At 39.9% G+C, this 17,373-nt stretch overlaps 1 protein-coding gene across 1 annotated transcript in view; it reads left to right on the forward strand.

Annotated features, from left to right (window-relative positions):
• The first annotated feature begins 1,937 nt into the window (after positions 1 to 1,937).
• Positions 1,938 to 17,373, forward strand: part of LOC149990154 (A-kinase anchor protein 4-like) — a 42,356-nt gene continuing 26,920 nt past the window's right edge. The window contains exon 1 of the mRNA XM_090265658.1: positions 1,938 to 2,033. Within this exon, the coding sequence (XP_090121784.1) occupies positions 1,938 to 2,033 (96 nt within the window). The remainder of the gene's footprint in view (positions 2,034 to 17,373) is intronic.

The following is a 17,373-nucleotide window of genomic DNA, read 5'->3' on the forward strand; positions in this document are numbered from 1 at the left end:
ACTCCAACACACTAGATTTTTGTTGCTGTTGTGTCCTTCCAGAATCTGTGTACATGTATATCTTTTCAGATGTAACCATGGCATATGCACTGCTTCATGTTCTACTTTATTCAATTTTATATCGTACACCGTTCCCATGTTTCTGCACAGTTTTCACTACAATCCTGCACACTTCATTATGCTGCTGAACCATAAGGATTGGGAACACAGGTTGCCTCCATTTTGTTTCTTGAGCTGTTCTTGTGAAAGATGAAGGTCGAGTTCTAAACATTGGAAGAATGCATTGGGGGTAGGCGGAGCAGACTCCATATACCATCTTTACTTCCTAGATCTGCACTTGACCTTTCCCTGCCTCCCACTCTGCCATCACATTGGGCATCCTCATCACAGGTAGTTGAAAACCCCTGTAACTTTCAGGTACCTTCTTTCCAGAAAAGAAAATATAGGGTTCACTGCCTTCCACTACAGCAGTAACTTTGACAGCCATTCTTCACCTATATAGGATGGTTTCTTTCAAAATCACGTGTCAAGGGGAAGCTGTAACAAAGACAAAAGAAAGCCTCTTTAATATTGTGCTCTGAGTCCTATGTAGTAGGCTTGAGGGACACAGAAGCTTCTCCTGGATCATAAATGGCACGTCCATGCCATAGTGGCCCTTGGGCTTGATAGAGATCTTGCATATCGATTCTTCACAATTCCTCCATCTTCGAAAGCTACAGTTCTTAACAACAAGTTAGTATGTTATATTCTCTCAAACAGTTGTCTGCTTTATGTAAGATTGGCACTTGTTTCAGGGTTCCGGGAAACAGACGGTTAGGATAGTTCAAAGTTAGGATATTTAAGCAGTGCTTAATAAAGTGGTCTGTTCAAAGAAGTGTAGGCAGAAGACAGGAAGATCACAACGAAAAGGGAAGTTTACTCCTGCCTTTGTGACAGGTAAGCCCTCACCACACCCAGGTATACTGAGCTCCCAGCACCTGGAAGGGGAAGTGAGGAGAAAGGGGCGCCTAGAGGGAGAGATACTGATGGTGGGGTCCACCCAGCACCGCTCCACATGGGTCTGAAGGGAACCTGCTCTCCTCCCCTTTCTGATCTCCTCAGGGATCCTCCTGGCTGATGCCACCTGGAATCTGGAGGGCAAGGCCTCATATAGTTCACTAGCCAGCCTCCCAAGACACCAGGCAGTGTAAAAAGCAACTCAGGAAAAGCAAGAGGGAGAAATCTGGCACAAAGTTTTTAAGGAAGCATTAAGCTTCTCAAAGGGTACCGACCATGTTCTAAATCCCTAGCTTTCCGGTATTAGACAAGAACATAGCAATGTTTCTCATCTGTAAATGGGGATAATAATAGTTGGCTGAAATGAGGCCAGTGTCACTCCAGGAAGACCAACCTTAAAAAAAAAAAAAAAAAAAAAAAAAACTAGAACAGGTTTACATTGATGAATAGGTGGCAGCAGGTGTGTGGGTGATTTGCAGGTACTTTCCCTAAATGGGGCTCTCCCTAATTCACCTTGCTTGATGAAGTAAATTCAATGTTAACAGCTGCTGCCTCTGGAGAACCACATTTGGAGGAAAAGGCAGCAGAGGGTATATGAGGTAGCTTACTCTGCTTAATCTCTCTTCCTTACCTTTGACTTGTTCCTCATAGCTGCAGTTCTTGGACGCAATTTTGTCTCCACTGCTTTGCAATTAACAAATAAAGAGGCTCAAGCCACCCAGTGAGTTTCCCAGCAGCTGTTTATCCAGGCCGCCCTCCAGCTGGAGGGAAACAAAGGCAAAACAAAGAGCATTTTTCTCCCTCCCGGGCCTCGGAGTGACGGTCCCCCAGCTTCCTGATCCTCTTTAATTGATTCTTCAGACTAAAGTGAAGAGGCGATGGACTTCATGCAGCCTCTCCTGGAAGAAGAAAGTTTTTGAAGGAAACCTGCTGCCTGATGAATGGAGGAATTTCCTCCTGCACTGACAGGTTCTCCAGTTTTATGCCTGTACCACACAGGAATTCAGAGGCAGGAGTGTGGACACCGGAAGGAGCAGGTAACGTCTGAACTGGAACGAGAGACAAGAAATAAAAGCCTCAGGTTAGAGTCTTGATCAACATTACAGTTTGGCTTATGCACATTTCTATGAGTTCTGTGCCTAAAAGATATACATTTATAATTTTCTCTGAATACAGTTTCAATGGTCCCCAATTCCAGGGTGAGGAGAAACAGTGGAAGGACTCATGAGGCACCAGCATTTGAAAGTAAGGACAGTGTCACTCGGTGTCGATGGTACCCTTGGGCTGGCCCGTTCTGAATCTTCTAATTGAATTAGATATTAGATATGCTCTCCTCAAACTTCTAGGAAGGTTATTTAATACTTTCGCTGAAGCAAAAAAACTTGTTACTTTCCAAGCAACCTACTCCCTTTTGAACAGCTCTTTTTAAAAATCATTTTATATGCTTGACATATAGAAAGCTGTACATATTAACGTATACAACTTGATGAGTTTCAGCGTAAGCACACATCCGTGACCATTATTACAATCTGTCATAATGCATCCATCACTTCCAAGTTTCATCTCACCCTCATTATTATTATTATTAGAAAATGTTACCTGATATTTACCTGAATAATGAAAAGGCTGTCTCACAGAACGTTTGTGTCCAAATAAGCTTTTCTAGGTCATAAAGTGGGCTAAGAAAATGATACGTTTTAGACATCTTTAATCCAGGCTTGATGCAAATTATGTCAAGACTTGATGCCTTAAAATTCAATAGCAGGGACTGTAGTGGAAGCAGCTGCTTTTGAGTTTGTTATGTGATAAACTAACCATTAACTTTTGCTTAGAAAGACAAGAGAAGGTCAACTAATATTTACATAACCTTTAAAGTAAATTTTAAGTTGAATCTATACTTACTTGTTTTGTTTTCTTTTTTGTTTTTTAAAGATGTGCTGATCAGTCTCCTTAGCTAAAACAAAAACATTTAGAGGACATTGAAATGTTTGGTTTTGTTGTTGTTGTTGTTAATTGTTCCACCTTGAGACCATGGATGTTTATCATAGAAAATGGTATTAGAGTATTTGTTGTAGAAAACTACAAAGTTCACTTCAAGTTGTGATCTATGTTTGGCAGAGAGATTTGGTCTATTTCTCTAACCTTGCAATGGCCTGCTGATTGTCACCTTACTGATTCACGATGTGCTAACTTACATGTAAATACACGATAGAGACCATTACAGAGTTATTTTTTTAGAAAGTTTTATTGTTTATGCTATTACAGTTGTGTAGGAATACAAGTCTTTATTTCTCAGGGATGAATGTGAGGAGTGCAATAACTGGGTTGTATGATAACTTTATGTGTTGTATGATAACTTTATGTGTTGATTTTTAAAAACAAACTACCCTACAGGAATACAGACAGAGTCAGAAATGTTCACGCCCCTTTGACTTCAATGGATAGATCTTCTATACAGAAAACCAACAAGGAGAGAGCGGCCTTAAATGACACATTAGACCAAATGTATTTAATTGATATCTTCAGAGCATTTCATCCCAAAGCAGCAGACTATATGTACTTTTTAAGTGCACATGGAACATTTTCTAGGATAGACCACATATTAAGACATAAGTATGTTATTAAACAATGAATGGGTCAACAATGACATCAAGGGAGAAATCAAAAGATACCTTGAAACAAATGAAAATAAGGACACAACAATTCACACTCTGTGAAAACACTGGGAAAGCAAGCAATCCTGAGAAATAAATTCATATCATTGCAGGCCTATCTCAAAAAAAACAAGAAAAAGCTCAAATGAACGATTTCACTTTACACTGAAAGGAACTTGAAAAAGAATAACGAACAAAACCCAAAGTGAGCAGAAGGAAGGAAATAATAAATATCACAGCTGGAATAAATAAAATAGAATCTAAAAAAGATACAAAAGATTAATATATCTAAGAATTGGTTCTCTGAAAAGATAAGAAGGATTGGCAGGCCTTTCACCAGACTCATCAAGAAAATAAAAGGATGCAAATGAATAAAATCAGAAATGTAAGCGGAAAAATAACAACTGACGCCAAAGAAATACAAAGACTTATAAAAAAGATATTGCGAACAACAATAAAATATGCCAACAAACTGGACAACCTGAACGAAATGGAGTAATGCCTAGAAACACACACTCTTTCAAAAACAAATCAAGATGAATCAGAAAATCTTAGTAGACATATTACACCTGGTGAAATTGAAGCAGTAATAATAATCTTTAAAAACCTCCCAACAAACAAATGCCCTGGACCAGATGGCTTCACAGGTGAATTTCACCAAACATTCTGAGAAGAACTAACACCTCTCCTCAAACATTTTAAAATAAAATTGAAGGGGAGGGAAGACTCCCGGACTCATATTATGAGACCAGCATTATTCTAATTCCAAAACCTCGTAAAAGATTCTACAAAGGAAGAAAAATATAGCCCAAAGTCCCTGATGAACACTGATGCTAAAATCCTCAACAAAATATTAGCAAACCAAATATGGCGATGCATCCAAAAGGTCACAGATCTTTATCAAGTGGGATTCACTCCAGAAATGCAAGGTTGGCACAACATTCACAAATCAAAAAATGTGATTCACCTATTTAAAAAATGAAGGATAAAACCACATGATCATATCAATAGATGCAAAAAAAGCTTTTGATACAATCCAGCACCCATTTTTGATACAAACTCTCAGCAAAATGGGAATAGAGGAAACATACCTAAACATAATAAAGGCCATATATGACATACGAACTGCCAGCACCATACTCAATGGGCAAAAACTACAATGTTCCCCTCAAGATGAGGAACAAGGCAGGGATGTCCACTTTCACCTCTCTTATTCAACGTAGTACTGGAAATCCTAGCCATAGCAATCAGACAAGAAGAAAAATAAAACCCATCCAAATTGGAAAGAAAGAAGTAAAACTGTCTTTCTTTGCAGATGAAATGTTTTTGTACATAGAGACTCCCAAAGATTCCACAAGAAGTTACTAGAATGGATAAATGAATTTCACAAAGTAGCGCGGTACAAAATTGATATCCAGAAATCAGTTGCATTTTACAAGCCAATAACGAACTAACGGATAGGGAAACTGAGAAAACAAGTCCATTCACAATTGCTTCAAAAAATATAAAATCCCTAGCAATAAACCTGACCAAGGATGTAAAAGACCTCTTCTCAGGAAATTACCAGACATTGAAGAAGATACAAGTGGAAACACATACTGTGTTCAAGCATAAGAAGAATTAGCATCATTAAAATGTCCAAGCCACCCAGAAATCTGTAGATTCAACACAAGTTCCATCAAGAACCCATGGCATATTTCACAGAGCTAGAACAAATATTTAAAAGTTGAGATGAAACCGCAAAAGGCAACAGGGATCCTGAGAGAAAAGAAGAAAGTTGGCGAAATCACGCTACTTAATGTGAAACTATACAATTAAGCCATAGTATTCAAAACAGCATGGCTCTGGCATAAAAAAAGCACATGCCTGTATCAGTGCAACAGAACAGAGAGCCCAGAAATAAATCCACACCTTTACACTCAATTAATATGTGACAGAGGAAGCAAGCACACACACAATGGACTAAAGAATGCTTACTCACCAAATGGTCTTGGGAAAGTTGGACAGATACATGCAGCAAAATGAAACTAGGCCACATTCTTACACCACACACAAAAATAAATTCAAAATGGATTAAAGATTTAAATATTAGACCTAAAACCATAAAAGTCATAGAAGAAAACCTAGGCAATAAAATATCAGGCATGGCTTGTAGCAATATTTTATTGGATATATCTCCCCAGGCCAGGGAAACAAAAGAAAACATAAACAAATGGGACTACATCAAACTAAAAAAGCTATTGCACAGCAAAGGAAAACATCCACAAAATAAAAAGACAACCCACAGAATGGAAGAACGTACCCACCAATACATCTGATAAGAGGTTAATATCCAAAATTCATTAAGAATTTACAAAACTCAACACCAAAAACCCAAGTAACCCACTTAAAAAGTGGGCAAAGGAGCTGAATAGACAGTTCTCCAAAGAGGGCATACAGATAGCCAATAGACATATGAAAAGGTGCTCAATGTCACTGATCATCAGAGAAATGCAAATGAGGACCACAATACGATATAACCTCACACCTGTCAGAGGGGTTATCATCGATAAGTCAAAAAGCAATAAGTGCTGGTGAGGATGTGGAGAAAAGGGAACCCTCCTGTACTGTTGGTAGGAATGCTGATTGGGATGCAGTATGGAGATACCTCAAAAAAATTAAAAATAGGTCTGCCTTTTGACCCAATGTTCCCACTTCTGGGGATATATCCGAAGGGACACAAAACACTAATTTGAACGGACATAAGCACCCCTGTGTTCATTGCAGCATTATGTACAATCACCAAGATACGGAAGCATCCCAAGTGTCCATCAGTAGATGAGTAGATAAAAGAAGTATGGGGCATTTCGTTTTAAATGCTGCTAAGTCGTAAAAAAGAAGAGCAAGCAGGTTTTTACCCTTTGTAACAGTATAGACAGACCTGGAGAACATTATGCTAAGTGAAATAAGCCAGTCAGAGAAAGACGAATAAAAAGGACTTAAGGAAAAAACGCAAAGACCTTTCAAACTCATGGAGAATGGATAATATGCTATTAAATAATGAATGAGTTAACAATGACATCAAAGAATAAATCGAGAAGTTTCTGGAAAAAAATGGAAAGGAACACACAACAACCAAAAACCTATGGGATACAGCGAAAGCAGGCCTGAGAGGAAAGTTCTTAGCAACACAGGCCTACCTAAAAAGGATAGAAGAATCTCAAATAAAACATCTAACCCTACAGCTACAAGAACTAGAGGAACAACAACAAACAAAGCCCAGAGCGAGTAGAAGGAAGGAAATCATCAAGATGAGAGCAGAATTAAATGACATAGAGACTAACCAAACAATTCAAAAGAGCAACAAGAGTAGGAGCTGCAGCTGGTTCTTTGAAAAGATAAAGAACACCGACAAGCCTTTAACCAGGATCATCAAGAAAAAAGGAGAGAGGACCCAAATAAATAAAATCAAAAGTGAAAGAGGAGAAATCACAACCGATACCACAGAAATACAAAGGATTGTAAGAAATTACTACGAACAACTGTATCACAAGAAATTTGGCAACCTAGATGAAATGGACAGATTTCTGGAAACATATAACCTTCCAAAACTGAATCAAGAAGAAGCAGAAAGCCTGAATGGACCGATAACAAGTATTGAAAATAGAAACAGTAATCAGAAAACTCCCAGCACTCAAGAGCCGTGGACCGGATGGCTTCACAGGCGAATTTTATAAAACATTTAGGGAAGAACTATAGCCTATCCTTCTCAAACTACTCCAAAAAATTCAAGAAGAGGGGAGACTTCCAAACTCTTTCTATGAGGCCAGTATTTCCCTAATTCCAAAACCAGGTCAAGACACCACAAAGAAAGAAAACTACAGGTCAATATCGTTGATGAACAGAGATCCTAAAATCCTCAACAAAATATTGGCAAACTGGATGCAGCAACACATTAGAAGGATCATACACCACGATCAAGTGGGATTCCTTCCAGGGCTGCAAGGATGATTTAATGGATGATAGCAAATACTATATATATTATATGCTATCACCTAATACAGGAAACTAATGAACAACACAAACAAACGAGCACCTGAACCGGAGGCATGTAAGCAAGGAGCAGGTTCACAGTGACAAGAGGGGAGCAGGGAGGGAGAGAAGTGGGGTAAGAAGGGGAATGGTCTAGTCAAAGAGCATGTATAAATGACCATTGACATGGATAATGGGGTGGGGATTGACTATGGTAAAAGGGGTGGGCAGGGTGGGGGGAAGCAATTGTGAATTAAGTGGGACAGCTATAACACATAAACAAACAAACAAAAAACTTTAGAGGGATAAAAAAATAAAAGCTAAATAAATAAATAAATAAATAAGCCAGCAAACCTCCCCTGCATCTCAAAAAATCTCTTCACATTAAAAAAAAAAAAAAAAAAAAAAAAAAAGGAATTGTAATACCTAAGCCAATGTTGGGAGGGGAAAAAAATGGAAAAAGTGGGAGGAATCAAGATCTATCTAATCGAAGAAGGTTATGATGGAAGACGGGCAGAGACATGGATTAAGGGACCAGACAGAAAATGCAAAAACTGACCCATATAACTCCTCTGAACTGGTTTGGACAAGGGAGAAAAAGGAATTCAGTAAAATAGTCTTTCAACAAATGATGCTACAGCTATCGCACAGCCATGGGAAAAAAAATAAACTTCAACCTAAGTCTAACACTTTATTCAAAAACTAACTCAAAATGGATCATGGACTTCGATGTAAAATATAAAACTGTAAACGTTTCAGAAAAAAATAGCACAGTGGAACATGTTTAGGAACTGAGGCTAGGCAAAACGTTCTTGGTTTCACACCTAAAACACAATTCATTAAAGAGAAAATCAATAATCTGGAACTTAGCAAACTGAAAACATTTTGCTCTGTGAAAGACTGCTAAGCAGATGAAAAGAAAAGTTTCACCGTAGAAAAAATATTTTCGAACTCCGTATCTGAGAAATGACTAGGAGCTAGAGTACACAAAGTACTCTGAAAATTCAACAGTAAAAAGGCAAACAATCCAACTGGAGCATGGCCAAAAGGCATGAAGAGATATTTCCCCAAATAAGATGGCAAAAAAGCACATCAAAAGATGTTTGGCATTATTAGCCGTTAAGAAAATGTAAAGTAAAACCACAATGTGCTATCACTATATCCTATCAGAATGGCCAAACTAAAACACTGTGACAACACGAACCCCGAGAAACTGGATTATTGCTGGTGGAAATATAATGATAAAACCACCTCGGAAAAGTCTGGCCGTTTTTAAAAATTAATTAATTTATTCTTATTGTATTTCTTTCCATTACCATTGAGTCCCCTTGTAGCCCCCTCCTCCGTAATCACCACACTGTTGTCCATGTCCATGAGTCCCTTTCCCTCTTTGTTCAATTCCTCCCCACTACCCTCTCCTCACCACTTAGCTGTCATCCTGCTCTCTATCTATGAGTCTGTCTCTATTTTGCTTGTTAGTTCCGTTTCTTCATTAGATTCCATGTATGAGTGAAATCATATGGTATTCATCTTTCTCTGACTGGCTTCTTTCACTTAGCATAATGTTCTCCAGGTCTATCTATACTGTCACAAAGGATAAAACTTGCTTTCTCTTCCTTTTTTACGGCTTAACCGTATTCCATTGTGTAAATGTCCCATAGTTCTTTTATCTACTCATCTACTGATGGGCACCTGGGCTGCTTCCGCATCTTGGTGATTGTAAATAATGCTGCAATAAATGTAGGGGTGCTTATGTCCTTTCGAATTAGTGCTTTGAGTCCCTTTGGATATGTTCCCAGGAGTGGGATTACAAAGGCAGATCTATTTTTAATATTTTGAGGTATCTCCATACTGTATTCCACAGTGGCTGTGCCAATCTGCATTCCCACTAACAGTGCAAATGAGTCCCCCTTTCTCAAATGATAGCCATTCTGATAGGTGTGAAGTGATATTTCATTGTGGTTGATCTATCATTTTTAATAATTCCAATATTCAGACTTTTTCAGAAATATGTTCTAACATTTTTACCTCTGTTAAAAGCCATATCTTCCTGCCTCTTTGTATGCTTTATACTTTTTTGTTGATAACTGGACATTTTGAGTATTATAATGAGCTAACTCTGAAAGTCAGATTCTTGCCCTCCTTAGAGATAGCTTTTTTTTTTTTTTTTTTTTTTTTTTTTTTTGTATTTTGGGAGTTGTAGTCATCCATTGTTTGAAGTGACTTTTCCAAATTAATTTTGCAAAATCTGTATTCCTTGTTGTCTGTGGTTACTAACGTTTCTGTTCTATTATCTCTGTCATCAGCTTGTGAGCTGACAGAGATGTCCTGACACGAATGGATTTTTTTTTAAAATGTGTGTGAGATGTATTTATTTTTATATCATCTGATAGATGTTGCCATGGAAGCCGCTGAAGCCAGAGGGGGGTGGAACAAAGGGAACAGTCTTCACTGGTCACTCAGGGAACCACCAGACCAGCCAAAATACATAGCCCTAACATTTTCTAAGGCCTCACCATTTCCCTGGCACCAGCCAACTGTTCTAGGAAGGTAGAAAGCAGCAGGGTTGAGGTAGAGAATGGTAGCTGGTTCACACTCACAGCGCTATTACCAAAGTTAGTTCAGCTGCCCTTCATCAAGCACTCCCTAGTTATTGGGTCTGATCGGGTTCCAGAGTTCTGAAATAGTTAACTCTGATTGCTTTTGCCAGCTTAATGGTTGTTTCAGTGGAGTGACTGACTCCTGGAGCTTACTATTGTGATAGTTTCTGAGACATCTCTGGTAGTTGTAGATACTATAAGTACCAAATACATTTATATATTTGGCAGTATACTGACGGCATCACTTCACCTGTTCAAGTAAAGCTTAGAGACCTTATTTCTACTTGTAATCCTTTACTTTTACCCATTTATAACATAATTATCTGAAGTATCTTTTATACTTACATTTAGGACCTCTTCAGACAATGATAAAATTGTGGTATACCATCAAACATAATTTATAAAACTCAAGAGGAAAAGGAAAGCCTATTGTGTTTACCTCTATATTTTGGTCTGTTGCATTTTTTTCCGTTGTGACCCAAGGTTCCCTTTGTCAATATTTCTCTCTTTCTTCAGAATTTTCTTTCGCCATTCTTGCAGGATGAGTCTACTGACAACAATTTTTCTTTCTTTTCCTTTATTTCAAAATGTATTGATGTCCAATTCACTCTTGAAGGATATTTTACTGCATATACAAATCTGGTTTACAGTTTTTTCCCAACTCTTGAATAACGTTATGCCACTTCTTTCTGGCCTCCATGACTTCTGATGGTTTTCAAGATTTCCTTTTTTATTTTTATTTTTGTCTTTAGTGTTCAGAGGTCTGCGTATGTTGTATCTTGGTATTGATTTCTTTGGATTTATCCCTTTTAGAATTCAACTCAGCTTCTGAAATCTATAGGTTTATACATTTTACGGCACTTTGGAGGCTTTCATTGTATGGCTACTTTTCCAGCATGTCCTCTTTCTCCTCTCCTTTCTGGGATTCCAATGATATCAATGTTTGACCGTGAGTTATATTCCTCCAAATCCCCAAGGCTCTCTTAATTTTCTTTAAGTCTATTTTCTCTCTGTTTTTCAGATGAGGAAATTTCTATTGCTTTATTTTCAAGGTCACCGATTATTTCCTCTATCACTCTTTTTTGCTGCTGTGGACACTATCCATTGTGCTTTTTAAAGTTTCAGCATTGTACTTTTCAGTTCTAAATTATCCTTTTGTTTGTATTTCATATCTTATGCTTCTTTGCTTAAAACTTTTATTTCTTTGCTGAGAGTTTCTATTGGTTTCATGTACAACAATTGCTTATTGGCGTATTTTTGTGATGTCTTCTTTCAAGCCTTTGTCAGATCGTTTTAATGACGTTACTGACAACACAGATAAATGGTTGGCTTTGTTAGCACTGGGTGCTGATGAAAGCCACTGACTCTCCATCAGGCCTCCTTTGACTACCACAGAAGAGAAGGAAAAAGCCATCTTGTTACTGCCAGATGGGCCTTGAACTCGTGGCTCTTCACGTGGTCTCCACTCACACGTGTGTTTAAGGGAGGCCTCATTATCAGCTAACAGAGATCAAGCTCTGATTCTACTCAGCTTTCTCTGACACCACTCCAGTTTTGGGAGGTTGGGTGTGGAACCCCTATTAAATATTTGTGTAGGTGGAAACCTAGTCTTCTCTCACTCAGCCTTTTCTTGCATGGGTGGGGATGAGGCCATAGATTTTCCCTGTGGTGGTTGGCTGTGGTAAAGTGGTTATTGTATAAAAGTTTCTGTCCTGCCAGGCTAGTTTTCTGTCCACACCTCTCTTGGGGCTTTTGTGACTGTTGTTCATATCTGTTGGTGTTTTCAGTTTGCTGGCCTCTTCAGCTAAGTTTGTGATATGTGAAGCAAAAAGAAAGACGAGGAAATTCATCATTTTGTCATTTATTTTTGCATTCTGAGGCCTTTCGGTAGTCTGCCTTCTCTCCACATTTCAGAATCTTCTGTTGTTTGATAAATATATATTATTTCCAGAGTTTTTAGTTATAGTTAGCAGAAAGAATATGGAAAAGTATGCTTGGTTCGTCCTCTAAGAGGCAGAAGTCAGGATATGATTTTTACTGTGAAGTGGAAAGGAGAACAACTATAGCGTGGGTCACAACGTATTTATGGAAATTCTGGTCAGGGAAAATAAGTACAATTTCTTTCTCTTGAATACTTGATTTTCAGAGAGCAGCAAAGAATCCACTCCTAACTTGGCTCTTAGAGGTACAGTTAAAACTGAAACGACCTATGTGGTAGAAGAGCCATTGAAGACATTGACTAGAGGTTCAGACCAGAGCATGTTCATTGTAAGAGACATCAAAGGGACCTTGAATGAAGCCCCAGGCTTCTTGCCCTTCTGCCGGTGGCTTTGGCATTATCTTCATCAGCAGGTGATGCTTGAGGTAGTGGAAAGACAAGAACTAAAGCAGCAAGAAGTAGTGAAGATACAAGTCAAAGATTCCTTGTGATAACAATTCTTGTTAGCTCCTTTGATTGTCTTGTCTTCATGTTCACCCAGGAACGCAGAAGGAGCTGATAGTACTACTGCTCTGATTCCCTGAAGAAGATAACCCTAGCGGTAGGTAGGGGGAACATGGTGCCAAGATTCAAAGGGACAGCATTTCCTTCTTATTTTTCCAGAGAAGAATGTGCATTTGGGTTCAAAAACCCCAACTTTACACTCACCAAAGAGACGGTATTACTGCCTAATTGTACGTAGACCCTCAGAAGCACGTTGATGGCCCATTTCACCGAGGAGGGTGTTACAGCCACCCACATTCTCAGGTAGTTGAGATGATGTAGCTAAGACCATGTGGAACTCGGCGGTGCCTTAGTGGTAGAAATGTCAATATCTTCTATCATCTCAGCTTCAATGGAGGGTTTGTGAAGGAAATGACATAGAAATAAGACTTCTCCTTGGGGAATCACCTCATCCTTGACTAATGAAGCAAAAATGACTCCAATTTATTTCTCAGGTTTTATAGGAAATCCTCCACTTTGACTGCTTTCTCTTAAGCCTAATGTCTACTATGAGGTCCACTTCTTAGCCAGTTTCTCTAAGTCCCACGAATAGAAAGAGAAGGAGAGAAGCTCAGTCTGTGTCTCTTAGATCAGGATATAAAACCCTAAAACCATCCACATACCTAAGAGACAATGCAAAGAAACAAAACTCTGAGTCGATCTGCTTCTTATCCAAGAAATTAACTGTTCAATTCACACTCAGATAATAAGAAAAGTGATGTCCGTGAAATGCTCCTTCAAGGTGTATAAGTACAATGCACCTAGCTATGGCCACAACTTATACCAATTGTCTCAGCCAAAATAATTCCTGTGATATATCTGAGATTATTCCGAGGTACAACCTTCTCTTCAACAAACCCTAACATGATTTTTCCTAGCATAGATTTAAATCGGTTTCAATATGTATTACTAGAAACTTGAATTATTTTATTTTTAGAACCAAAGCGCATGCAGAAACTATTTATTTCCTCGACTGCCTTCCATTTATGTGTCATAGCTGGCCCTTTGTCTTCTGGGCCTTCAAAGCAGTCTGACTTTCTCATGTATTGCCCACCTGTGAAGTTCCCTGGTTCTGCCGTAGACAAGAGAGTTTCCCATCATGATCTCTGAAGTATTGCTATAAAACTTGGAATAGGGAGAGAGTTCCACCTGCAATGCAAGGAGCCTGAGTACTATGACCCGAATGTTTGTGTGTTCCTAAGTTACATATGTTGAAATCCTAACGCCCAGTGTTACAGCATTAGAAGGTGGGCTTTAGAGAGACAGTTAGGTCATGAGAATGGTGCCCTCACAAATAGGATTAATGCTCTTATAAAAGGGACCCCAGCAAGCTCCCTAGCTCTTGCACCATGTGAGGACACAGAGAGAAGGCTAGAAACCAGGAAGATGACCCTCAGCTAACCATGCTGGCTCCCTGGTCTTGGACTTCTAGCCTCCAGAACACTGTGAGAATTTAATTTCTGTTGTTTACATGCCACCAGTTCTGTGGTATTTTGTTACAGAAGACTGCACAGATTAAGACAGGGTGTTTCTGGAATATGTGTTTATTGGCTGCCTGTGTCACTGGCGAAGGGCTTCTTGCCCCACCCCCTCAAGGTAGAAATCAAGAGAGGAAGCAAAACAGATTCAAAGAAGAGGGAGAGGAGCTAGGGAGGGAGCTTTGTTCATCAAGGGAGCACACAGTAATGTCGACTGTGGCTCTCAAACTGCTGCCAGGGCCTGGCTTATGTAGGGCTGGGTTCTTCACATAGGTAGGTGCAGAGAAGGTGTCTTTGCGTTCCAGATTCCCACCATGAGCTCACATCAACTGATGCAGGCACATAGCAGAGCTCTTTGGGGAGTGCCTGAAAAGAAACTTGAAACCTATCTAGGCAAGGCTTTAAAAAGAACTGAAGAGCATTCCCATCCATTGGTGAGGAGAAGCTCAGATTGTATCTCTTAGATCAGGATATAAAATTCTAAAACCATCCACATACCCAAATGTGGCTCCTGCAGTATCCCTCTTCCTTATCCTCTCTTCAGGAGACACTGTCACAGTGAGGACACCTGCATCAGGGCTCTGCTTCCCCTCTTACTCACCAAAGCGCTCAACCTTACAGAGCAGGTTCTTTCCTGCTACTAGCCCTGAGCTCCCAGTCCCACAGAAGAAAAGAAAAATCATTCCCACTGCTGTCATATGACTCTGGCCCTACAAATTAGCAATACTTCAACACTCTGCTCTTCTATGGGAGCAATATTTTTATTTTATTATTGCTCCTTTTGATTTTAAGAAAACAAAGGTTAATATTTTTATTTTACAGATAAAAAAGAAGTGAAGACAAGAGCACGGGATTACACTTTACCAACATTAGCTTCCCCCAAAGAAAAAAGACAGCAAATCTATAGAACCCAGGTCTTTTGGCTTCCTAATCGTGTAATTCTTTTACAAATCCCCGATCTTTCACCCACACACACTGTTGGAAACTCCAAAACGTCTGGGATATTTCCCAGGTTTTCTGAACTTGCAGAAGCGGTGGGTATGGTTTTTGCAACAAGGGTCTGACATCATCCATGGGTCCACAGTGGAACTGGACTTTGTCTTCCCCTGGAGGAGAGGGAGGGAGTTGGCCTGTCTGAGACTGCAGCATCCTGGAATATCTGAGGGTATACCCAGCTTGCTGTGGATCCATTGTGCTCATAGCTTAAGTAATTATTCATTCTGATGTGTCTGCAATAGGTCCCAATTTGTGCCATTGTCTTAGGGAAATTATTAGTAGAGCCCCCTTTCACTTTATAAGGTTTTGGTGGAAGATTTCTAAGCCTACGTATAGTCAACGAGGGCTTGGCCTAATGCTTTCTCTTCGGCTAAATGTGATGTGAAAGAGTTCTGTCATTCCTCTTCCTGTCTACAGGGCAGTGCTTGCGACTCTCTCCCCTTGATACCAAAGGACCCAGACTTGTTCACACTGAGCAGGAGACAAACAAATTCTTCCCTGACATCAGAGCTCACCAGCTTTGTCTCTGCAGTCGCTGAAGTCAGCACTCTGGGTCCCACCTCGCTGCCAGCTTGTTTCTGCCAAACCATGCTCCATGCCCTGCGTTATGGAGCTTTCCCCATCGTGACCTCTCCAACTGGACTGCATGGCCCCATGTGTCCACCAACGGCATGGCCTTCAGCATTTAGTCAGTATCTCTAAGCCTCAATTGTCTGAGCTGTGAAATGGGGAGAATAATGCCTAAATATTGGGGTTCTTATGAAAGCATATGAGGTACTTCCTGTGACAGGGCATTGCAAGTTCAAAGTTCCATATTGTCTTGATTGAAATTTCGCGGTTAGTGTCTCCAAGGGTCTCTCCTAGCCATAACCCTAGATATGTGTCCCACTTGGACCAAAACTAATCACCCTGGTGATGAATGATGTTCCAACCTACCAGGCATAGTCAAGTTCTCAGCCTTCTGTGTCCAAAGTGGGGCCATTACATTTCCACCAGTAGGAGGATTAAGCTCTTTCTCAGTCTCCCAAACTAGTCATGGCTGGAAGCAGAATAAAGAGTATTTTTACCAGTTCTTCACCCAGGGGCTTGGGAATAAGGGCATTTTGCTTTTGCTTCAAAAGTAAACCAGAACCTAGAATCTGAGAAGGTGGCTCTCATTTTGCTCCCAAGCCCCATCCCCCACTGCCCAGTACTACAAACCCTGCCTTGTTCTCCCCAGCCCTCTTCTAAGCAGAAGGGCTCTGAATTCCAGACTGATGGCTGGGGCTTTACTCCACAGGGCCTCGTGATGACAACTGCATGGGATTCTAAATCTAAACCTCTCTCTGTGTTAGAGCACTTGTTGCTACTAGGCCTTGGGCCCACCTTCCTTGAATCCCCACCTGGCCCAACACTGCCATATACATGTAAACATCCTTCGTGGCGAGCCAGATGGAGTTATGTACCCACACTGACAGATGAGTGGATTCTGTTAGTTTCAGTCCCACCTGGGTGGGAGCGCATAAGTACAATATTTTACCAGGTCCCCTACTCAGTGACCGGTACTGAGGAATCCTGAGACGAGACTCAACAAAGGAGGAACCAGAGCACCTTCCTTACTTAGTGTTAAACAGAGTCTTGGCATTTCCATCTGTGTACACATGACCTCAGCTGCCCTGATGTGCCCTAGCCCTGCTCTGACTTCTAAGACAGTCTGCCCTTTTCTTTAGTGAGGGGTTGAGAAGAAGAGGTTGCCTGTGGACAGAGGTGCTAACCTGAACTTGGTTACATTGGATCTATGACCTTACACTCTCTCTGTGCTCCATACCTTTAAAGCCACACATTTAATCTCAGAGAGGCTGTTAGAATCATTGTTCATCCATGCAGGAAAACAATTCATGGAAAATGAAATTAGACAGAAAATAATAGAGGAGCTTATGTCAGACAAAATGGAGTGACACCTCTGATAACATGCCTGCATGTTATCCTTTTCTCAAAGGTGGCCAATTACCCAAAAAAAGCAAAGCTTACCTCAGAGAAAACTGACCACTTCTTAGAAAATAACTTCACACTACAATAAACAGAAAAGGGAGACTAGTACGTTCATTTCATCATCAAGTTCTTAACCTAGGTTTTAACATATTAAAAAGTCAATCTCAGCAATGATCAAAACTCAC

The sequence above is a fragment of the Furipterus horrens genome, unplaced genomic scaffold (assembly GCF_987537825.1).
Source record: "Furipterus horrens unplaced genomic scaffold, mFurHor1.1.pri manual_scaffold_22, whole genome shotgun sequence".
NCBI lineage: Eukaryota > Metazoa > Chordata > Mammalia > Chiroptera > Furipteridae > Furipterus > Furipterus horrens.